Raw genomic sequence first — 25,052 nt, forward strand, 5'->3', positions numbered from 1 at the left:
TATATACAACATTACAGATTTAAATGAAAAGAATTCTCATTTTTATTGGATTATATATTCAAACAGTTACTGCTTAATTTTTAAAATACCAATAATGTAATCATTTAACATTTACTACATAGCTAGTGGGTTTTATTTGCTAATAGCAATCACTGTTATTTTTCAAGATACATTTTCCTGTTGACTTAGTTTATTATTAAAGGTTAAGTTTTTACTCATTAAGGAGAAATTTTATCTTGCCTATAGAAAATATATTTTTTAATATTTTATTTGTCCATGGCAATTTATTCAGCCAAATGGATGGTTGGACAGATGTTTTGTGTGTTTGTATATAAACATTCTTCCTGTTTTTTGTTTTGTAGAACACAAGAAATTAAATACAAAATAATCCAAAATATTCCATAAAAATGGATGTGCAGTATTATTGGCCATAGTGCAAAAGGTGAAAGGTACAATCGTAGCAACATATACTTTATTTTAATTTTAAAAAATTAAAATAATTACAAAATGCTACTTGAAATATTTTGGGTTTTTTTTTTTTTTTTAAGATTTACTAAGAAAAAAAAGATTCACTAGGTAAGCTGATTGTTAAAATATAGAAAATTGTGACTTCACCTCTGAACATGGTAGATGATGATTAGGAAAATGGGATATGATAATCCCTTCTAAATATTTTCTTAGATTCCCCATTGACAAGGTTAGCATTTTTTTTCTCTAAGGCAAAATTCATCTTTTAGGTAAGTATTTAGACTCTGAAACTGCTGCAGATGGCAGAATTTTCAGTACTCGGTGCATTTTTTTTTTTTTTTTAATTATGGCCCATTCTGATACTCCTTTTTGTTTTTTAACTTAAAATTTTCAAAAAAGTTAGATCTCACAGTTTATATTTCTGAAATCCTTCCAATGGGATTCATTTTGTACACATGTTTCTGATGAGGTCACTGCTTGTTGTTATGATACAGAAAAGCCTGTGTCTATTTTAGGCATTTACTGTACATTTCTCCCGAGAAAAGAGTGAGATCGTGTCATCTCATGCTCCCCATCCGCAGGTCACTTCCTGTAGAAATATGGACTAACTTAAACCTCGTGAGTACTGATCTGAGCGTCTCTTGCAGCCTCTAGTTATAAGAAACACACCCTGGGAATATATAATAGCTGTGGAATTAATAGAAGGCGGGAAATGAATTTTTATTTCCTGAATTTGTGTGTGCGTTTTGAGTATTTCATAAAACTTTAATTCTGATCCCTTTAGAATATTCCTTCTAGAAGGAAGAATGGGGTAACTTTTCAGTCATCGTGTAATAAAAGCCTGGGGTCTTCAGCTTGGCCATAATAGCCTTGACCTCAAAAGAATTTGATGACAATATTTAAGATATACATAGTTGTAAATGGTATCATACCATCCTACAACTTTTAGGAAAAACAGTAGTTCTCTTTTTGCTTAGCATAACATATTCTAAAAGTCTAATACAGTGCTTTCTATTCTCTTGTCTGTTGATACTTAGCTTTCTACTTTCTTGCAAAAACATTGATCTTAATACCTACCATTATTTTCCAATAAATGCAGGGTAAGAATATATGGGATCTAAGCTGTTTTAGTTTTAATTGGGTTGGTTGTTTTGTTTTGTTTTGTTTTGTTTTTTTGTAGTTGTAATGTATTTCTCTTAGAAGGTTAGGTGGGCTTTGTTCTTACAGAACTTGATGAAATAAAAAGTACTGAAAATGCAATATCACGGGTATCACTCACTTAATGAAATAGACATTTTCAGCAAGTTTCCTATAAAGATTTCTGTTAATCTGGTTTACATTATCAAATGGAGTCTTAGACAAAGCAAAACTTTAAAACTTGCATTTTGAGAGTTTAAAAAAAAATTCTGATAAAATTCTAACTGCGCTACTAACAATATGGCTAATACACTGTCACTTCGCTTTTACTGACTAGAGCAATATTCTTCTTAACCTACAAATAGATCCTTCATATGACTCTAAGTCAGTTTTAACATTTAACAGGATGCTCAGAATATTAATATGAACTAGAATATTTTCAAAATTTCACATATTAAATGCCAAAATAAAAAGTAATAGTAAATTTCTAAACTTCAGGGAAGCCATTCCCAGTATCCTTGTATATGTTTTTGTTAGAAGTAGGAAGATTTGTTTAACTTTGGCTGTTGGCCAACTTCACATTGCCTTACCATATATAATTAAGTTAGTAATAAATTTTTGCTTCTTCCACTTGTTCATTTCTTGAATTAATAGACTATATTTTATAGGATTAATTAGCTTAATAATGTCTAGTTAGTTTATTAGGTAGGGTATCTGTGGTTAAGAGAATGTTAATAGCATAAAATTCTAGGACCAGAGTTTTAACTGTGCTAAAGACCAATAGCTAAAAGTCTGTGGGTTATGCCTCGATCCCGTCTAACATAATGGTTTGCTGGCATTTAGGCTAGTGTCTTTATTAAAAGCTGGCTTATTATTGGGAGAGGTGAGCCAGAACAACTCTAGTAAGTACAAGTTACTGATAGTAACAATTATAGAGGGATACGATGACAATACTCTCACTTACCTGAATTTTAATGTTTCCTGTCCCATAGATTAATTTGTATTTGGAAATTAATTTTAGTTAAGTGAGAAATACCTGTTGTTTGCATCCTGTCATTGCTCATTAATATGTACAGAGAATAACTAAAAATTTTATTCATGGATATTTGAAAAATTCATTTCTAGTAATATTTATAAATATTGCAATATTTTAAAGTTTCCATATATGGAATTTTTTCAGCCTTTGAGGAATTTTGTGACTTGGAAGAATATTAAGCTTGGGTACTAAGTTTATATTTTTGGAAATAGAATTTCTGTTTTTTAAAAAAAACTTTGATGATCGTCTTTTCAAATAAAGTACAGTAGATTGAGATTTTTACCTAGGCCTTTTTTTTTTTAAGTTTGGTGTAAGGATTCCCAGTTCTTTAGGCTTTCAAAATTTAATGAAAAGCAAATTTTTTTTCTTAATTTCCACAGGATAATTAATAACCATTGTGAATAATGCAGAATATTTTGTTGCCTTGTGCTGCTTTGCAGCCTTTCACTAATAAACCCCCTAATATTGCTACACAGACATTTAGCTAATATAAATATTTAAGTTTAAAAACAAAAGTCATCAAATTAGGGGTATAGCCAGAACACTGATGTCTGGTGCACATTTGCTTTAAAATAGAATTTGAATGTATTTAGTTTGAGTGTTTCAGTTAGGAAAATGAAGGTTAAGAAAAGAAAAAAAATTCTTTAGCTTTATTCTCATTTAAGCCAGGATATGCAAGAAAAATCTTTTCCAAGTAAAATATTTAAACGGCTCTAACAGTTTAATATTTTTCTTCTCCTTTCCTTTTACCAAAAATTTATATATGAAAAGAAACTCTTATTTAAAAATGTTCCTGATAACGTATCCAAAACTTTAAATTTTTATTATTTTAATACTGGCTTATACAAAATTGTTAGTCCCATACTAGTTTTATACATATGTATATAGTATTAAAAACACTCGAGAGAAATGGAGACTATAGGACTATTAACAAGATAGTGAAAGGAGTTATCAAACCCAATTTTTATTCCATTTATCATGTTTTATAAATAGGTACAATTTAAGCATCCTTTTGTGAGACATCTGGCTATTTCTGTGGTGTTAAAACAGTGGATTAAGGAAATAAAATTTGAGTTAGCTAATTATCTGACATTATAGAAGGTAAAAGAACCTATGAGACCAAATTCTGCTTCGTAAACAATTTAGTTAAATTATTTTGCATTTTAGATATACCCGTAGTGACTTTGAAAGGCAAGAAAAGGTTTATGATTGGTTCTGCACTATATGTTAACTTAAAAAATTATTTTTAAGTGTGCCACAGCATTTTTCTTCCTGAAATAACTTTACTCATATTAAATGTGCTGGTTATATTCCACCTTTCTAAAAAAATGTGGTTCACCTGCCTATTATTTGATAGAAAGTATTAAAATAGTTAAGATTCTTAGACACTTCTGCATATGTTTTCACTGAATTAAAGGCCAATTGAATAAATACAGTTTGATGTAGTTCTATGAAGTTTGTGTAGTGATCTTAAATATTCACAAGAAATATATTAAAGCCCCATTTTGTATAGATGAAGCAATTTTCAAAATTCCCGTTATCAAGATTGCAATTTTTTGTGCTATTTTGTGCTATTTTTCCGTAACAGTAGGAAGATAGAAAGTAAAAGATAAGCACTAGTCTAGAAACGATTGTTCCAGAGATCCTAATCTACTAACTGGAATGAGCCATCTTAGGCGACCACCCCTCTGCACTGATAGTACATAGTTCTTAAGTTTTAAAGCAAACTAGAACTACCTTCTACTCTGAGTTTCTCTCTTCAGTGTCTATAAAAGTGAGAGGGAAGTTCCAATGGGTAACTTTTCGAACTTTTGAATTTTTGTATGTGTTTAAGTGGATGAGCAATAGATCTGTCCTTTTAACCCTAACAGAAACCTTACTTCTGTGATACCATTATTTTAACAGTGTTAGTAAGTATATGTTCGTAAACGCATTCATAAAGGCAGACAACAATCCTTTCTGTTACACAGCCAGCCTAATCTCAAATACAGTAAATGCTGACCTTTAGGTAGAATCCACATTGAATGCAGGGATTTGGACCTCAGTAGAGTTTGCATGCTAAAAAGCCTTAAAATACACCAAATTTCTATGTATTTGTAGAAATGGGTTTCTAAATTTAGCTTAGAGTGTAGAGGGCGCCCCAGAGAATATTCTGAATATGTTGGGAAAGGAATTTATATATAATCAGATTTTGCTCTTAAAAGAATTTTTTAGTTACGGTCAGAATTTGAGAATGTAGATTGGAAATAAACTACAAATGTTCATGGTTGTGTGTGTTTGTAAAATAAAAGTGTATAGCATACATCAATTAATAGTTTATACATTTTCTTAATATAGATTTATATGATTTTTAAAACCTTAAAGTGAATAGTGTATTCTTCATTTTTACCGGAGTTCATTTTAAACATGTTTGTTTAGGTTTTACTGCAATCACAGCGACCAACCCTATTTGGCTTATAAAGACTCGGTTACAGCTTGATGCAAGGTATGTTAATTCATTAAAACTAAATTAAAGTTGGTTTCAACTGATTTTTCCCCCTAAATTTATATCCGTGAGATTTCAGTGCCGTATATCTAGCCATGTCTTTCCCCTCTTTTGCTGTTTTTTTTTGTTTGGTTTTTGAAACTTGGGTCTATCGTCAAAAGCAAAAGTGATATAATAGTTGGCAATATGAGACTTTCTAGGGAAGAAAGTATATTATGTGTTATGTTTTTAAATAAAAGAAAATGAAAGAAAAAGAGTAAATATTAGCCAAGCCCAAGAAGTGGTAATTTTACCTCATGAATGATTATAATTGGTCTCCCAACAGTTAAACAACCCACATGACCAACTAGTCTAGATTAAATCTTGAAGGATCATTGCTCAAATTTAGTAACCTTATATAGAGAGAGGCATCTCATATATTCATAGATTTCGTCTATTATCAATGACCACTTTGTGGTAGCAAAATTAATGTATGTTGAGCACATATACTGCTCGGTTCTAGAGATATACCAAGAAACAGTGGGGCCCAACTTTAAAATGGAATGTTTTTTTTGAGCCCATTTTAAGCAGAAGCAGGGCTCAGTGCAAACCTCATAGGTCTTAAGTTTAGGGCCTTTGGAGTGTTTGGGAACTGAGCAAAGTCCAGAAGCAGTACAGCTTAGAGTCTTGCCATCTCAGTTCCTGTTGGCCTGTAGGATGGTGGATGGGGAAAAGAAATACTTTTATAGAGAGGTGATCCTATTGCTGTATTATAATAATAATACTTCTGAAACTTTCAGCTTTTTGGTCTAGAGTAAACTTGTAACAAATTTTCACTGTTATATTTTTAGGGCTTGGGAAGTCTATATATCTCATAGACTATAAATAAAACTGATCTAAGAAATCATTGATAATTATGCCTGTTTAAATGTGTTTTCCACATTCTGTCACATTGAACCTTATGCTCTTTGGAGACTTGAAACATCTCTAATTCTTGTTTCATTCAGAATAATTGAAATGAAATCTTAAGTGTCATGAAGCAAAATTCGAAGTTTACTTCTTAAAGCCAAAGATCTGAAAGGTGATGGTAGTTAAAACAACTCAGAGATTAGAGAAATGAGAAGATGCCAGTCCATATTATACTATTATAAACTACCAGGGATATTCTTCAGTATGTTGTAGGGTGGATGTGGGCGTGGGGGGGTGGTCCTGAGAAAAGAATGGCTTAAAACTCTATTATTCACTTAAAATTCTAACGGAAGCCAACGCAAGTTCTTAGGTTTGGGGGTGATGGGGAATGGGACGGGGTTGGGGTAATAGTTAAAGGTTGGTTTGAGGATGCTGATGTATACTATGAAATCAAGAGCAGGGCTGATGTGTTTGCATATTACCCTTTGGGACTTGTAGCATTTTAACTTCTTGTGAGGAGGTCTCTGGCAGAAACTGATCACAGGTGGTTTCACGGATCATTCAGTGAAGAAAGTATTCATTCAGTGTCATTAGTTGAGGACAGTTATTAGTTCAAGACAATAATTCGTTCATAAAACTGGAGGAATTTGTAGGTTATCAGGTGTGTGTCTTAATTGTGTTTTTGTTATGTCAGAAATAGGTTGTATATAATTGATAAATAGGTGAATTTTCTATTTCTTTCCCTGTAGGTAGCATTTAAACCCATTTCTTATAGATAAGGTCTATTGGGAGAAACATAGTGTAAGGTAATATTTTACAAACTCAAAATTATATACCTATATAAGAGTAGATAACGCTGCCCGTAAATAGCACTAAGGAAGTTTTACTGGGCACGATGCTCAGTAAATATTTGATAACTATAGAGGTCCTCATTCACTCTTCACCACGATACTGACACGAAAGATAGGGCCTGTTGCCTTCAAAGGATAATAGGAAATTTGACTTAAATTCACACATTTTTTGGGAAGAACTGAGTGGGTTTGGAAGAATCCCGCAGATGCACAAGTATTGATTAATTACACTCCTTGCTTTGTGATGTACTATCATCGTTGGTGTCTCAGTCACTCTTTTATGTTATTAAGCGCAGAAGAAATCTTCTCAACTTAGAACTGGATTTAATGATGTAATGTGAGAGTTTGTTTTTATCTTGAACTGCAGCCACAGTGTATTTGGACTAAAGGATTTTATTTCTTACCCCTACAATACAAACTTCAATGAGTACATGAAACTGAAGATTTAATGTAGTGTATTTTGCATTAGTAAAATAAACTACTTACATGTTACCCATCTAAGGTGACAAACTTGGGACAAAAGAATAAAGTCTAAAATGAACGTTACAAAATTCTGGTTTCACTTCTCCATGAGTTAAAGAGGATAATTCTGTATTTAGAGTGGCATATTTCTACTATATTTTATTGACTTTATCTAAAAACCTGTACTACTTTGTAAAAGATTTTTCCTTTTTGCTCTTCAGGAACCGTGGGGAAAAGCAAATGGGCGCTTTTGAATGTATTCGTAAAGTGTATCAGACAGATGGACTTAGAGGATTTTATAGGGGCATGTCTGCTTCATATGCTGGCATATCAGAGACCGTTATCCATTTTGTTATTTATGAAAGTATTAAGCAAAAACTACTGGAATATAAGATTGCTTCTACAATGGAAAATGATGAAGAGTCTGTAAAAGAAGCATCAGATTTTGTGGGAATGATGCTAGCTGCTGCCACCTCAAAAACTTGTGCCACAACTATAGCATATCCACATGGTAAGAGGAGTTGAGATTCTATGAGTAAAATTCTGTTAATTTAGAAATATTTTCCCATGTCAGCCAGTGGCCTGTTTATTAGAACATTTATGATTTTATTGAATTCAGTAAAACAAAATATAGTTCTTAGGAGTTCATCATAATGCAATTAAATCTGTGTCAGTAACTGTGTTAATAGGTCAGTATATATTATGGTAGCATGATGGAGACTTAGCATGCACCCGGGACCGTCACATTTTAGCCCAGAGTCAGTCAGATTCCAGCCAGGTGATGTTTGGGCAAGTTTAAAAAAAAAAAAAAAAATGGATATACGTGGTATACTAGATACTTTATATATATTATTGGCTAATCTACAAAAAATTCCTGCAAAGTACTTACCTTCTCTGTTTAAGTCTAAGTATGCTAGAATATAACCAGAATTTGTCTTCATTTTCAAATGGAAAACAAGAAATGTTAAGATTAAGTTGCTGAAGGTCACACAGCTTACTCAGTGGAGGAGCCCAAATTAGAAATGAAGTCTATAATCCCAAAGGCCAGCCTATTTTACATGATTTCATGTTGGCAAATAAGTATATATGAATTATTTATTTCTATCTAAGTTTTATAGTGTTAGCCTGTTTCATTAAAGTGTAGTCTTTGATTTTGTTGTGTTTGGGGTTTGTTTTGCTCTGGATTTTTTTTTTTTAAGATTTTATTTATTTATTTGTCAGAGAGAGAGCACAAGCAGGGGGAGCATCAGGTACAGGCTCCCTCTGAGCTGAGCAGGGAGCCCTATGCAGGACTCGATCCCAGGCCCCGGGGATCATGACCTGAGCCGAAGGCAGACATTTAACTGACTGAGCCTCAGAGGTCCCGGGATTTTTTTTTTTTTTTTTTTTTTTTTTTTTAAAGTACTCTCTACACCCAACATGGGGCTTGAGATGAAGAATAGCATGCTACACCGACTGACCCATCCAGGCGCCCCTGCTTTGGGTTTTTAATCTAAATGCTTCACTTTTGTTACACGGATTAACATTTACATTCATCCTTGTAAATCTAAGGCTCTGATTAAAGCTATATCAAGACAAATGAAACAAGTCTAGGAGGAAATGAGTATTTGCTCTAAAATGTAATTATGAGTAAAACCAACTCTAACCAAGTTGGACTGTGAACTTACCTCTGTTTCCTGAGAGAAGTTCATAACTTCTTTCTTTAAGAGAAGTCAGAAGAGGACAGTATCAGCGTTGTTTAGGTTCTGGCCACTATGGGATACCTAGAACCGTGGCCTGCTAAGGGTAAGAGACAGTTTTGGAGTTGTAAGCACCCTGTCTCCTCAAGTGAGATGATGTCATTACAAGAAGAGGTAGTTTATAAACAATATTTTGGAGTGGAATATATAAATGGCATGAGTTTTTAGTATAGGACACAAGAGATTTCAAATATTAACATTTGCAGTGAAAATAGTTCTAGGCCATTTCCCTCAGGCCCATCAGGAGTAGTGTGTTGGAAAAACAGACTCTTCAGTAGAGAGCTCTGAAATCTTGTCCCAGCCTCTACCCCCAACTGACTAAAACCTCTCAGCAGTCCAATTTCTTCACCTTCCAAAACTAAGAAAAATGTTTATATCTCTTAGAGTGCTAAAATTTTACAATTTTTGCTTAGTTAAGCTTCCCAGATGGGGCCTTTTAGCTAACAGCTAATATTTTGAACATTTTTAGGCTCATGCACCTGAAATTTCATGTTGGTATTTGTGAACCATTGAGACTGGATTATTCTGTTTTCTCATTGTGGGGTCAACTTAAGAACATTTGGGTTTATTTCTCACCGTATCTTTCTGTATTCATCTTTGATACCACCTACATTCCCTTTTCTGTTTCTTCACCTTTTCCTTACCACATGTATTCTCCCTTTCATCTATAGCTAGTATACAACTGACACTTTTGTTTTATTCTTTAACCATTCAGGAACCTGTGAAATTTTAGAATTCGTTTTTATTATTAGTGATTTTAGCCAGCTATCGTAGAAGTTTGGTGTTATTGTGATAAGACCAGTTTCAATAAGTTACATATTAAAAGTCACTCCCTTATTTATTCTGAGCTTACACTTAAAGACTGATAAATGGGGTGTGCTCAGCATTAGGAGGGTATAAAGATACCACTAATGTTTTAAAATGACTTTTTTTCCCCCCTAAACAGAAGTCGTAAGAACAAGACTACGTGAAGAGGGAACAAAATATAGATCTTTTTTTCAGACACTGTCTTTGGTTGTTCAAGAAGAAGGTTATGGGTCTCTTTACCGTGGTCTAACAACTCACCTGGTGAGACAGATTCCAAACACAGCCATTATGATGGCCACCTATGAATTGGTGGTCTACCTTCTCAATGGATAGCAACTTCAGGCTGCTGTACTATGAAGAGGGAAGACCAAAAGATAGCAGTGGACCATGCAGTATCAAAGCCAGCATGGTGGACAGAAGAAAAACGTTTGGGAACATGTAACTATGCCTAAGTGGAAGTTTGGTTGTAGGAATTAAAGTAATCATAACCACATTACTTGGTCTTTTTCAGTAATGTGAAAAACACCTAGGCTGCCTCTAAGAAAAAGCCTTTAGAAGCACTCCTTCCTCCAAATTGCCATTTTCTCTACCATGTCCACGGGACACAGTTGCATTTTGTTGATTTATGGCAGTCAGTATAGTATGTATTCCATGAGCACTTTTCCAGTCTAAACAAAGCCATCCCTAATTGTCTAAATATTATAACTATCCAAAGATAGTATTGACAGTCATAAATGTCTTACCTCTGGCTTCTGTGTAATTCCTGTAAAATTGTAAAATAACAAGAATAAGTGAGATCCTTAGTATTATTTTCCCATTTCCTTGAGAGGATCTGGAATATTTTAAAATTAATTATTTGACATTAATAGTCACTAGTTTTGACAAGTAATGAAATAACGTCTAAAGATCTTGAGTATTTTTAGCTTTAAAATGTTTTAGTTTTCACAGCTGACAGGTGCTTGATGTTGAGCATAATGTGGACACTTAAGTTGGTCATTAACATATCAAGCTCGGTGGTAGTAGTTTGGGACAGAAGAAACCAGTGAGATGTTGATTCTTGGCCATTTGAATGACTTGAGCACATCCTCATATCTTCTCTAACTTTACAATACATGAATGAATGCAATTGTCTTGTCAGGGGTTTATTAGTTATGAACTTGAATTATCATCTATCATACTAGGTATCATTTTCCTAAAGTGGAAAAATTCACCACTTCTGAATCTTTTCTCTGTTTGCCTTCACATTAGGAATTTGAACCATTGAATTATTTCCAGAAGATCAATATAGATTGCATTTATTTTGTAGAGAAAATGGTAATTTTCAGCTTTGCCCTAATAGGTTTCTTTTTTTAAGGTGACGTAAATATCTGGGGCAGTATGAACATAGAAGAGGGGCTCTCTGCTGTCTGATTGAGCAGGTAGTGATCCTAATTGACCACAGTTTTGTAAATGAGCAAACTGCTTTTGACAAGAAATTTATGCTATCCTGATTTCTTGAATGGTAAATCATAGAAAGATTCAAGTTAATTCAGATTAAGTGTGCTAACAGGTTATATCTTTTACATTTTGCTGTTGAGTTAACTGTACCTTTTAATACTTAAATGTATATATGTATGGCCCTTGTGAAGATGTTTGCTGTAAATCTGTTAAGAGAATTTTGCTAATGGATGTGCTATACTGGTGTATAAAACATCTACAATTAAACTCCAGTGTGGTACTCATTTCAGTATAGATGAACTGTACATTTTGTGCAATGGCTTTATCTTAAGAATGACTCTTTGTGAATGCACTTTGTGGCCTTTTTTTGGGGGGGGGTGAGAGTAGAGAATTCCATGTTAAGTTTTTTTCTTTTTTTTTAAACATTGGTCATGTATTAGGCAGAAATCATGTTCAAAACATTTTTCTGGGTTTTAGATATGGTGTTTTGGAGATCTTTAATAATATAAATGTTTTACGTATTCTGTGTACACTCTAATGCCCCAACACAGAAAATCATAGTATGTCATTACAAGCTTTCTCTGCTGTCACCAGTGAAACACAGTGCCCTCTTGAAAATTCCTTCACCTTTATCGTAACTCCTTATATTCAAGAGTAACTGGATGTTTTTGAGGTGCTTTGATTGGAATTAAAATATATTCCAATCTATTTGGAGACCAAAGGCAAATTCAGTTTCATTACCTTTGGGATTATTCGTACCTTTTATGATGAATTTTAGCTTTGACATTTATTGTGACATTTATGCCAAAAAAAAAAAAATCTAGGGGTTTCTAACTTAAATCTGTAGAGAAAGTCTCATCTATAGTGTTTGCCTTTTCAGGTGCCACTTACACTGCCTAATACAGTGCCATTTGCCTTGCAAAGATTGGTAAACTTGAGTTGTGTTGAATGTAGGACAGAGAGTCTCTCTGATGTTAATGATCTCAGTACACCACAAATGATTAAGAACGATATGAAAACCAGCAGCTAAGGAACATAGTATTTAGTGTTAGCAAATACATAATAAGTGTCCTTCAGGGATGAACATGTATTCTATTCCTGTTTGGATTTAGCAAGTAAAATTTATGTTGACTTTAGTGCATTATATTCACCTTTTAAAAGTGAGTGTTCTCTGTGTACTGGAAGAAAAGATCTTAGATTTTGTTTCTTTGTGCAACAACTGGAAAGGGGCAATGAAGCTTATTTTAATTTTTTTTCCCCAAAGCACAATCTGCCGTAGTTTACTTTATGTGTGACAGAGATAATTTTAAAAAGAAAACTATATATAAAAGTTGTATATAAAGTTTGTCTCTGAAACATTTTTTTGGAGATTTTTTTAATTGATGGAAGTGTTTAAAAAGAAAAACGCATACTTAAAGGATTGAATTTTTTTTAAGCTGTGTTTTGTTTTCATCTATTTTCTATCAGATGACTTTTTATTTCTAATATAGAGGTCAGCAGCATTCTTCAGATTTGTCTGTACTTTTATTATAGAATTTTATCAGGAAATTGAATTGAACTTACTCAAGTTAAAGCAGTAGATACTGAAAGAGTATGCTCATAGAGCAGCAGATAGAACTTTGATACCTGTGGCTCATAGACAGTTTCCAAAATTTCGAAGTCCAAATCTGAGAATTACCAACCCTGTGACTGTGGGGTGTAATACAGTGCTTTTGAATCCAGGAAAAAAACTGTATCACCAAAGCTTTGTCTTAATCTTCATTATGTATGTAATTTTGTGGAACCAACCTTACTAGGTGGGGCTCACAAGTAATTTATTTGTAACTTTGAAACCACGATAGAATATTGTTATTTAATCCAGCCTTTTGTCTCCTAAAACCTGATGCCCATTGTGGAATAGCATTATTGTATTAGGACCAGGGTGTTAAAAATAATGAGTGTTTACTCTTTTACTGGAGTATGAACATGTCAGCATTTTTAGATTTAAGTACTAAAAATACTGAGTTGAACTTGAAGGATTTAAGTGTTAGAAATCAATCTATCCTTTACTCTTCCAGCATTGTTCATCCCTGTCTTTTGTTGTTTACATGCTTTTCTGCCCAGACTATTAGTACTGTAGGGACCCCTTTTGGGCTGATCTAATAGTTGAGCCTTTCTGTCTACTGATCATGACTTAAACATTCCTAAGAAAAAGGTATTTCTGAATGATTTAAATTCGAAGGAATTTTAATTATATAAAAATATTTCATACAATGTGCTAACTTTCTGCCCACCCAAGTCTCTTCTCCATCATGCACTTATATTTCTTGTTAATCTATACACTGCTTTTTATGCTACTCCTTTTAGAAACTGAAAATTCTAGCTTCGCTCAGTTTTTGTTAATAAGCATTTGAATGTGTACCCCCTCATATGTGAACAATTAAATTATGATTAGTCATAGCTAAATAGTCAACTTCAAAAGAGTTGGTATCTTTTGACCATTTATGTGAGGTTTGCTATTCTCGCATTTTGTGTACATGGCTGTAAATTATGTGCATTTATTCTATTTATGTTAACTAGCTGAATTTTATTTGAATTATTAAAATTAAAAAATTAAAATATCCTTATGAAAATATGGGGTTTTTTTCCTATAATGTATTCAAATATTTTGGTTGGGTGAGAACGTAATCACACTTTCTTAGGATTATGTGAAGAACAAAAGTGCATTGCCATTTTCAAGGTAAGTGTTAGGCTGCGATCTGCTAGACATAGTGATATCTCTATAGGAAACAAAAGGTCAAATTGTTTAATTCCCTTGCAGGTCAGTAAGATATTTCTGTTCTGCTATATATTCCACAGGTTTATTGATATTTGGGTACCATACTTTTTGTGAATCAAAACATCCAATTTGTAAAGAATATCTGAAAAATTTGAGCCTAATGAGGTTATTTGATACCTCCCTAGGTTGTAATGATTTTTTTTTGACATTTTATCTTACATCATTAGTTTTTTATGTAGTGTTCAACAGTTCGTTAGTTGTGTATAACACCCAGTGCTCATCACCACACGTGCCCTCCTTAATACCCACCCAGCAGCTGGTTACCCCATCCCCCCCACCCCCTGGTTGTAATGAATTTTTAACTTCATGACTTTGTGTTAGTTTTGGTTTTCACCTTTCAGAAAGCTAAGAATATTAAAAATTAAAGGGCTAGAAGCTTGTTAGAATAACCAAACGAATCCACATATGATAGGTTGAAACAATTGACACAGATAGAAGTGTTCTGCAGTACCTACCCATGCTACATTTTGTCTGTTTTAAGTTTTCACAAGTTCTAGCTACCATCAAACATCACTTAGCTTTGTAGGTGAGGAAACCAGGACAAATTTTTCGTGTCCCTTTTCTCAAACGTAAAACTGAAAGCTTTTCTACTACTTTCCACTGAAGACTGAAATATTGGGTGAAGTGAGGACGTTGGCAAAATAATGGTTGAGGTTGGTATGACAAGTATATTTTAATGCTTAGTGTCCCAATTTTAAATTATGTGTTTATTACTGAATATTAGAAGCCGTGGTAGAGGAGGGAATTTGTGAGTGTATTGTTTCTTAAGGTTCAAGTATGACATCCACACAACTGATAAACTCAGGCAAGAAAGCAAAGTGTAGTTAAATGGTTTCCTTTATTTTCCTGATTTTTTTTTTTTTGCATCGCACAAACCAGCTGGCTACCTTAATGTATATGGAATCAGTTCAGTAATTTAAATTCATAGAGTGCTATGTTTATACAGTGATTTCATGTGGTTTTCCAACAGCTTATAGATTGGGTGAATAGACAAGTGATATTTAGAGGGCTGTTAGTCACGATGGGCTTTTTTTGACTTGGTGTTCGGAATCTTAGTTCTGTGTTTATTTACTACACTAGATTGTTCAACAGCCTTTGGGATGAACACTGGAATGAGTAACAAAACAAAAGACGGTTTAGAGGAAAGATGTATGAGGATTGGCTCAGGATGAAACATACTGGGGAATAATAAGAACTGGAACTAAGTATATGAATTGGAACAGTGAACCGTTCTTGAGGCTGATCTATACAGAGCCTTAGGTTAGTACCGAGGCCAGGAGGGAAGCACTGAATCCCCCTCCCCCACAACCAAAGCATCTTTGTAACAACATAGCAAGTCAAACTTAAACATTAGGTTCAATTGTAACTTAGGTGAGCTGTTTCAATTATGCTACCTTTGGGCCTCAGGGATGTCATATGTTCTCTGGAAGTGTCATGGTAATTGATTCTTTTAGAAGGATCTGGAAAGATTGGCTGGAGAGAATAGTATTTAAACCAGACTTTGAAACAAACTTGACAGGCTGATTTGGGGAGGGGCGTTCCTTGTTGAAACAAAGATCCAAGTGTTCTAGTAGCCCGTCAGGAGAAATAACCCATTTTCTTTTATTCTCTCCTGGGAATTGATACAAAAAGTGTTTTGAGGGGCGCCTGGGTTGCTTAGTCAGTTAGTTGAGCATCGGACTTTTGGTTTTGGCTTGGGTCATGATCTTGCGGTCGTGGGATCCAGCCCCCAGTCAGGCTCCACACCCAGTGTGGAGCCTGCTTGGGATTCTCTCCCTTTTCCTCTCCCTCCCCATCTCCCCCTCCGCATGCTCATGCCTGTGTGTCTTCTCTCAAATAATAAGTTTTTTTAATTATAAATTGTTTTTATTAATATAAAATTAGTATTAATATTAATAAAAATAATTTTTTTAAAGTGTTGAAATTTTGAAACCAGTTGTTAGACCTAGAATTTTAAACCTCATCTCATTCAAAGGAGCTCATCACATCCAGCTTGACAAAATTGAGTGCTAGACTCCTGTTCTCTGTGTCCCAGTCCCTCACACTTCCAAAGCGCCTCAGTTCCTTCTTAAGTCTTTAGTTGTCAAGGATAAAAGGCCCAATTTCAATTGCTATTTCTGAATCTTCCTTTTCAAGATTATCCAGTTAAGATTGATCTCCGTTGTATGAACTTACTCTGAGGTGTTTTAGTGGCGTAGGTTATTTGATCTGAATTTTCCTAAGTTACGTGTTGATTTTTGTTTTTTGTTGTCTCCGCCCCCACGTATGTGCTAGAGCAACTGGACATCAGTATGGAAAGTGAGCCGTTACCTCACCATACTCAAATGATGAATATGGGTCTGAAGGAAAAAATTAAAATTGCAAACGTTCTGGAAAAAAACAGAGTATCTTTGCAACCTTGGATTAGGCAGGGATTAGAGTCCACAAAAAGCAACAACCATTAAGGAAAAAACCCTCAAAATTAAAAACGTTATTAAAGTAAATGTGCAGCCATGGGCTGCAAGAAAATATTTACAATATATCTGATAGGGTATGTAATAAAATATACACATAAACAGACAATGACCTAAACACTATTTTAAAAATAAGCACATGTAAAGATGCTTAACATGGTTAGTAATACAAATTAGAACCACAAATAAGATAACACAATATAGCCAATAAAATGACAAGTAGATACGAGACCAAGGATATAGAAACAACTGGGACTCCTACGTTGCTGTTGAGAATGTAAAATGGTACAGCTACTTTGGAAAGATGGAGTTTTTAAGAAAGTTTAAAACTATTTCTATGCTACAACCCAGAGAATAATGAAAATCTCCACAAATCTTCATAGAAGCTCTTCTATTTCTAAAGGTGGACATCAAGGGAAAATCAATTATAAGTTCATGCAATGAGATACTACATAATAAAAAGCAAAATAAGAATTATTGATATGTGCAGTACTGTATTAAAGACATTAGAGGAAAGAAGTCTGGCACAAAATAATATACACTGTATTCCATTTATATGAAGGTCAAGAACAGGCAAACATAGTCAGTTTGATAGTCAAATTAGGGTACCTGGAGTTGGAGAGGAGAAGCTGACTAGCAGAAGGTCTAGTGAAAGTTTCTGGTGTAATGGAAAAGTCCTACATTTCGATCTGGGTAGGGTTAAACAGGTGTGTACATAATGTGAAGATACATTATCTGTAGATTTAAGATTTGTTCACTTTAAGCCTGTTTTTAAAAAATCTAATGCAAAGTTAAAAAATGCTACATAATGAAACCCATGAAGGCTTGATGTACTGGAATTATCAAAGTATAGTTCATAAAATAGTCATGCTTAGTATGTTTCAAGAAATAAAATGGTGATTTTAAAAGTACTCAATTTTGGTACCGAGTAAGCAGGACCTCTGAGCTACTCACCTTCATAACAACTAGATCTCAGCACATGCTTTTTGAAGCATAGCTCACAAAAAGTAGAAGGGTTCCCCCAAGGACTTTTCCCCTCTTCCCTTTCCGTCCCCCATGCCAAGCCCAAAGTTAAACAACTAGACCTGAATGGATTAATCAGGGTGGGGCCTAGTGCTGGGGCTTAGGTCTCCAGGTGCAATTATAACTGGGGTCCAGGCTTGAAGAGCAGGGGTGGGCGTCAGCAGACTGAGGTGCTCTCAGGGTGGGTGGGGGGTACTCCCCCAGATATCAGTAGAAGCAGAATTAAATCTGGTGGGGAGAAAACTCACCAAGTTAGACCTACAGACTCTCATAGCATTGCTTCATGATGACCAAACACAAGACCTGCCACTGTGAGTGTTTACAGAAACATGGAAACAACAGATTTACACCATCAAAGACTTAACGAGCTAAAATGCAGAGTAGCTAGTAGTAATTACGAAGATGAGCATACAATATGAACTAGGAAACAGACTTAAATAGTTAACCATAAAAATGAAAACTACAGAGCAGTAGCCGCAGCTTTGGAAACATGGTGGAGCAAGAGCAAAAAGATCCCATTGGTTCCCAGAAAATCTCCTGAAAAAGAAGAGGGCTTATCAGCCCCTTAAAGCCACTCAAGCAAAGCAGGCAGGCACTTTTGGACAAGAAGGAGCAGAAGGAAGGAAAAGAGCTCAAGTTTAAGCGACTGGAATGGTTCTTACATGATTCCTGGCGTCAGCATCTTGACAGGGCGCGCCTCAGAAGGCTAGAAGTGAAACCTCGCGGCTTGAAAGTGCCAGATAAACATTCCTTGGCCTTTGTTGTATGCATCCAAAGGATTAACGGGGTGAGTTCACTGGTGCAGAGGACCATTGCGAGGCTTCGCCTGAAGAAGGTTTTCAGCGGTGTCTTTTTCAGAGTAACCCCTCAGACCACAAACACTGTGTATAGTGGAACCACTTGTGACCTGGGGATTTCCAAATCTGAAGTCTGTCCAGGAACACATCTTGAAACATGGACAAGGTCAGGAATAAAACCATCCCTTTGACAGACGACACAGTGATTGAGGAGCACCTGGGGAAGTACGGTGTTATTTGCTTGGAAGACCTCATTCATGAAATTGCCTTTCCGGGGAAGAATTTCCAGGTGATCTCTGCGTTCCGTCCTTTCCATCTCTCAGTGGCCCGTCACGCTACCAAGAATGGAGTGGACTTCCTCAAGGAGGTGGGCTTACCTCGCCCTCTAGCTGACACGTCAATCAGCTCATAGGGCAGCTGAATTCAACCCAGAATATCTGAAAGCTCAGTGCATTGGTGGCGTGTGTTTTGTCTTTTGGCATTGTTACCAGTATCTTCAAAGAAGATTGTTTTTTGTTATATCTTCAGAAACTAGAGGGAGGGTCAAGGAAAAGATGCTGATGCTCCTGGCAGGCACGTGTCATCACCACCCAGTTCCAAGGAAAAGTTCCAGTGTGTTCTCCATGTGGGCTACCACCACCACCTCTGAGGTCAGCGGAGGATTCCTGCACGGAAGAGGGAGTCCTGCTGTGTCACATCTTCTATGCTGGAGTTTAATGTTGGTGAACGAACACCCAGGCATGAATACAAGACAGCAGTGGACCAAGCTCGGGGACGTACTTGAATCTGGGGGCTCCTGGGGCCTTGTTTTGGAAGGAACGTGAAATACAGTTACAAAGAAGAATGCAAAAACAGTGCTCAGTTGTCAAAAAAACAAAAACAAAACAAAACAAAACAAAACAAAAAGCCAAAAAACTATAGGTACTGAAATCAAGGACTCAATGGGTACATAAAAAATAGACTAGATGTAACTGAAGTGATTTAAACTCGAACATCTATTTAAATTATCTAGAGGACAGGAAAGGTAAAGAGAAGGACTATGAAAGATCAATTAGGAAATAACGGAGGATGGAATGAGAATGTCTAATATATTTCATTATATTTAGTAAATGAGCAGAGCAGAGAAGAGCAATATTTTAAAAGGTAATCGGAAAATTCCCAGAGTCGATAAACAGGAATCCATAGCTCCACAAATGACAATGTATCCTAATCTGGACTAAGACCTGCCTATAAACGTAGTGATAGGAAGAACATTAAAGCAAAGTGAAGATGTTGATTTCTGCTACCTGCAATGGGTTAGGTTTTAGGGCCAGTGCTCCTAGTGAGTGCAATTAAAATGCTAGGTAAAGTATTCTAAAACTCTTAACATCCAAGAGTGAACATAACGAGGAATGAGCAAGCCGAAATCCAAGACATGGTAAGAGCCTAGACAGTTAAGAGAACACTCCAAGCCACTTAGGACCTAGAAGCAAGTGAGGCAGAAGTAGATGACCAGGTTCCATTTAAGTTGAGGAGTCTAATAGGCCCTTCCCATTAAGTTGGGGCCCCAGTAGTAAATTTGGATTCTTTCTTCCATCTCCCTGGGAGTAGACAAAGTTTCCTTGGTGCTGAGCAGAACACGGAAGTATAACACAGAAGGCCAACCCTGAGACCCAGTACTGACCCCTGAGCAGAATTAAAGGCCAACTTTGCATTGCTAGATTGGGGAAGGGGGCCTCGAGATCATGAATTAAAGTCGTTCCAAACACATAGGGTCCTAAACGCATGGTAGAAGCGAAGACCATTCTCTTCTGGAAAAAGCAGTCCTCATCTTCGGTCATGGTGCGAACACCAATAATTTCAAGGACTGTGAGCAGCACACAGCTGATAATAAGCACACAAGGAAGCCGGCCACTGGTGACAACCCTTAAGAGCAAAAGCAGCCCACTCCCAAAAAGAAAAGAGATTCTGGAGTTACCAGATATAAATCAAAATGCAAATGAGTACAGTTTTAAAAATGTAAGACATGCTTGAAAATAGAGTAGGACACTAAAAAATGAGCAGATTTGAAAACCAAATATAACGTCTAGAAGTGAAAACTAAAGTTTAGAGCACAGTTGGACAAAGCTGGGAAACGTGGGTTCACTGCAAGTTGGAGCGTCATGCTGCCAGGAGGACCAAGAAGACACAGGATGAGACGGCGAGATGCAGACAGGACGCCCCAGAGGCCCAGTGCTGGGTGACCGCTGTCCCAGAGAGGCAGAAAGAGTGGCTCAAAGGGTCATCTCAAGGGATGCAAGCTGAGGATTTTCTAAAACTCATGAAGAATTGACTCCTTGGATTGAAAATCCCAAACAGAATACGTAAAAAGGAACTCCTATCTACACACAGTATCATAAAACTAGATAACCAAAGGCAGAGAAGATTTTGGGATAAAAACATCCAGATTTTACCTCTGACAGGACCTTTAAAGCAATGGCAGCCAGTCTGACAACTAGCTTAACATGCAGAACAGAAGAGAGGGGAACCATTCCTTCCGACGTGCTGCCAAACTGGACTTTTACACCCAGTAAAAATCCTTCAGGCACAAGAAGGGAATGCAGAAATTTCAGAAAAATTGAAACAGGGAGTGTGGTTTCAGCAGGTCATCAAAGGAGATCCTCAAAGGCGTACTTCAGGCAGAAGGAATTTGTGGTATCACATGGAAGGCCTAAGATGCAAAAAAAATGCTAACCAAAAAAGCAGTCATTTTTAGGCAGGCAAATGGAAAAGGTGGTTAACCATATAAAAGAGTAATAATAATGGGATTTTAAAAAACAACATGACAAAAATATAGCACATTATGATTATATGAAAGGAGGGAAGGAAATAAATGGAGTTAGGAATTGTTATATAAACTTTATATTATCCAAGTGGAAGATGAAGATTTTGATTCATTTTATTTTTTTAAGATTATTTATTTGAGATAGCACGAGCAGGGGGAGCAGCAGAGGGAGAGGGAGAAGCAGGTTCCCCACTGAGCAGGGAGCCCGATGCGGGGCTCCATCCCAGGACCCCGGGATTATGACCTGAACCAAACACAGACGCTTAACCGACTGAGCCACCCCAGGAGTCCTGATTCGTTTTAAGTATGTGTTGTAAAATGGAGGAGAACCAATGAAAGAACAGAAGTAGTACCACTTCCATCCTAGTAGAGGGGAAAACATGATTCTTCTCAAAAATCAGTTAAAAAGGAGTGCCAGAAAGGAGAGACAAACAGCATGAAATTCAATTTTTTTTAAGTAAACTGTACACCCAAAGTGGGGCTTAAACTCCTGATGCCAAGATCAAGAGTGACATCCTGAGTCAGCCAGGCACCCCAGAAATAATATGGTTTTAAATCCAAATATCTCAGTCGTTGCATTATTGGAAATGGCACAAATGCTTCGCTTTAAAGATTGTCAGACTGGATTTAAAAACAACAAACGGCTATTTTGTGAGAGACGTGGCTAAACCCTAAGGACATGTTAAGGTTGCGAGTAAAAGGATAAGACTTGAAAATACCACCCAAAAAACAGGAGTCACTGTATTACTACCAGAGAAAACAGACTTTAAGGCAGGAAAGCATTCCCAGAATTCAGAACGTTTGGTCACCACGTGGTCATAAAAGATTTGTTTCACCAAGGATACAATGATTTAAAATTTTCATATGCCTGATAGAGTTTCCTCGTTATGTAGAGCCAGACCTGAAAGAACCACAAGAAGAAACAGGCAAATCCACAACAATAGGGGGAGTCTTCCGCAAACTTCTCGGAAATTAATAGAAGAATATAGTAAGCATATAGACTTCAAGGGTGTGATTGACAACCTTGACCCAATGGAAATGCACAGAACTGCACTTAACATCTTCAGACTACGCATTGCTATTTATAGAAATTGACTCCAGCAATCTTATCAGATTTCAAGTATAGAAATCATACAGAGGATGTTCTGTGACCACAATGCAATTAAACTGGAAATCAGCAAAGAGGTCATTGAAGAACTTCGTAAGTTTGGAAATTCAGACACATGCTTCCAAATAACCCACAGGTCTGCTCATCACATGGACAAAATATTTTGAGCTGAATGATAATAAAAATTCTAAATGTCAAAACTGATGAATGCAGCTTAAGCAGTCCTCAGAGAAAATTTAAATTTTTAAGTCCATGTAGTAGAAAGGAAAAAAGGCTAAAAATTAATGAGGTAAGCATTTGTATTAGTTCGGGTTGGCTAGGGCACCGTAGAGACTCAGATGCATAATGGCTCAACCTAATAGACATTTTATGGCTTGCTCATTTAACGATCTGAGAGGAACAGGTTGGCTCTGCCCTAACAGTTCTCCAGGGACTCAGCTGACTGAGGCTCTGCTCTTCTCAACATTTGCCTTCCAAGGTGGACAGGGGCTGTGGTTCTCAGACTTCAGCCTGTATCCAAATCACATGGAGGGCTTATTTTGTGTCTCTGGTGTTGTTTAAAGTAAAAGATAGGGGTGCTTGGGTGGCTTTCAATTGGTTAAGCGTCTGCCTTTGGCTCAGGTCATGATTTCAGGGTTCTGGGATTGAGCCCCACGTCGGGCTCCCTGCTCAGCAGGGAGTCTGTTTCTCTCTCTGCCCCCCTCCCTACTTATGCTCTCTCTCTCTCTTTCTCAACCAAATAAATCAATACAATCTTTTAAAAAATAAAGTAAAAGATGAATGTGCCCTATCTTAGATAAACTGTAAGTAGATGGGCAAAATTCCACCATTCGGGGAAATAATTCAGAGGATAGAACTACTAGATGTTTCCCCCATACCATTACCAAAGTATTTTCTTTCCCCCCCAGCTTTGAGATATAATTGTCATATAATATTGTGTAAGTTTCAGGTGTACAACGTGGTGATCTGATACACTTACGTGTCGTGAAGTGATTACCACAAGAAGGTTAACACCTCCATCCCCTCACGGAATTTTCACGTGCGTGTGGTTAGAGCTCTCAGGATCTCTCTCAGCAACTCTCAAATAGGCAATATAGCGCTGTTAACCGTCGTCACCAGGCTGTACTTTAGATCCCCAGAACTTGCTCATCTCATAACTGGAAGTCCGTACCCTTTGGCTAACAGGTCTCTGTTGCCTCCACCTCCCTGCACCCTGCTCCAAGTCCCTGGTAGCTACCCCCCTATCCTCCTTTTCCGTGAGTTCAGCTCTTTTAGATCTAGTGAGATCATGCAGTTTTTGTCTTTCTCTGTCTGATTTATTTCAATCAGCACTGAAGGCAAGATTTCTTTCTTCTCTATGGCTGAACAATCTTCCATTGTGTATATGTCCCAAAGTTCTGCTCATCTGGTGTTTTTATGACTTGGCTATTGAGGGTAATGCTGCCGGGAACATCAGGGTGCAGCTATCTCATTGAGACAATGATCTCATTTCTTGTCGTGGATACCCAGAAGCAGGATTGCTGGATCCTATGGTAGTTCTATTTTTAATATTTTGAGGAACCACCATACTGTTTCCCATAGTGGCTGCACCAATTTACATTCCTACCAACACACAAGGGTTCCCTTTTCTCCGTATCCTTGCCAACACTTGTTATCCTTCGATGGTAGCCATTCTAACAGGTGTGAGGTGATCTCTCCTTGTGGTCTTGATTTGCATTTCCCTGGTAGTTAGTGATGCTGAGCATTTTTTTGTGTCTCTGGTGTTGTCTGTCCCCTACTTGTATGCCTTGTTTGGAAAAATGTCTGCTCAGTTCATTTGCCCATTTTAATCAGATTATTTTCTTGTTGTTTTAGGGTTGTATGAGTTCCTTACATATTTTGGATATTAACCCCTTACCAGCTATGTGGTTTGCAAATATTTTCTCCTGTTCCACGGGTTGCTTTTCCATTTTGTTGTTTCTTTTGCTGTGCAGAAGCTTTTTAGTTTGATATAGTCCCACCTATTAATTTTTGCTTTTCTTTTTTTTTTTTTTTAAAGATTCCATTTATTTATTCGACAGAGATAGAGACAGCCAGCGAGAGAGGGAACACAAGCAGGGGGAGTGGGAGAGGAAGAAGCAGGCTCATAGCGGAGGAGCCTGATGTGGGGCTCGATCCCACAACGCCGGGATCACGCCCTGAGCCGAAGGCAGACACCCAACCGCTGTGCCACCCAGGCGCCCCTCTTTTTTTTTTTTTAAGATTTTATTTATTTATTTGACAGAGATAGAGACAGCCAGCGAGAGAGGGAACACAAGCAGGGGGAGTGGGAGAGGAAGAAGCAGGCTCACAGCGGAGGAGCCTGATGTGGGGCTCGATCCCATAACACCGGGATCACGCCCTGAGCTGAAGGCAGACGCTTAACTGCTGTGCCACCCAGGCACCCCTAATTTTTGCTTTTGGTGTCATATCCAAAAAGTTATTGCCGAGATCAGCGTCAACGGGCTTTTTCCCTGTTTTCGTCTAGGAATTTTACAGTTTCAGGTCTTGCATTTAAGTTTTTAATCGATTTTTTAAAAAGGTTTTATTTATTCATTTGACAGAGAGAGAGCACAAGCAAGGGGAGGGGCAGGCAGAGGGAGAGGGAGAAGCAGGCTCCCTGCAGGGAGCCCGATCCCAGCACCCCGGGATCATGACTTGAGCCGAAGGCAGATACCCAACAGAGCCACCCAGGCGCCTCTGAGGCAGAGTTATCCTACAA

General features: G+C 36.7%; 1 protein-coding gene and 1 pseudogene across 1 annotated transcript in view; both read left to right on the forward strand.

The window, feature by feature from the left end:
- Nucleotides 1-13,912, forward strand: part of SLC25A36 (solute carrier family 25 member 36) — a 36,986-nt gene extending 23,074 nt beyond the window's left edge. Inside the window, exons 5-7 of the mRNA XM_045791882.2 lie at nucleotides 5,060-5,126; nucleotides 7,549-7,838; nucleotides 10,013-13,912. Coding sequence (XP_045647838.1) covers nucleotides 5,060-5,126; nucleotides 7,549-7,838; nucleotides 10,013-10,206 — 551 coding nt within the window. The 3' untranslated portion in view covers nucleotides 10,207-13,912. The remainder of the gene's footprint in view (nucleotides 1-5,059; nucleotides 5,127-7,548; nucleotides 7,839-10,012) is intronic.
- Nucleotides 13,913-17,081: 3,169 nt separating this feature from the next.
- On the forward strand, nucleotides 17,082-24,544 carry LOC123788469 (large ribosomal subunit protein uL30 pseudogene; annotated as a pseudogene).
- Nucleotides 24,545-25,052: the final 508 nt, after the last annotated feature.

This window comes from Ursus americanus, chromosome 20 (assembly GCF_024610735.1).
Source record: "Ursus americanus isolate L20-20 chromosome 20, mUrsAme1.1.p, whole genome shotgun sequence".
Taxonomy (NCBI): domain Eukaryota; kingdom Metazoa; phylum Chordata; class Mammalia; order Carnivora; family Ursidae; genus Ursus; species Ursus americanus.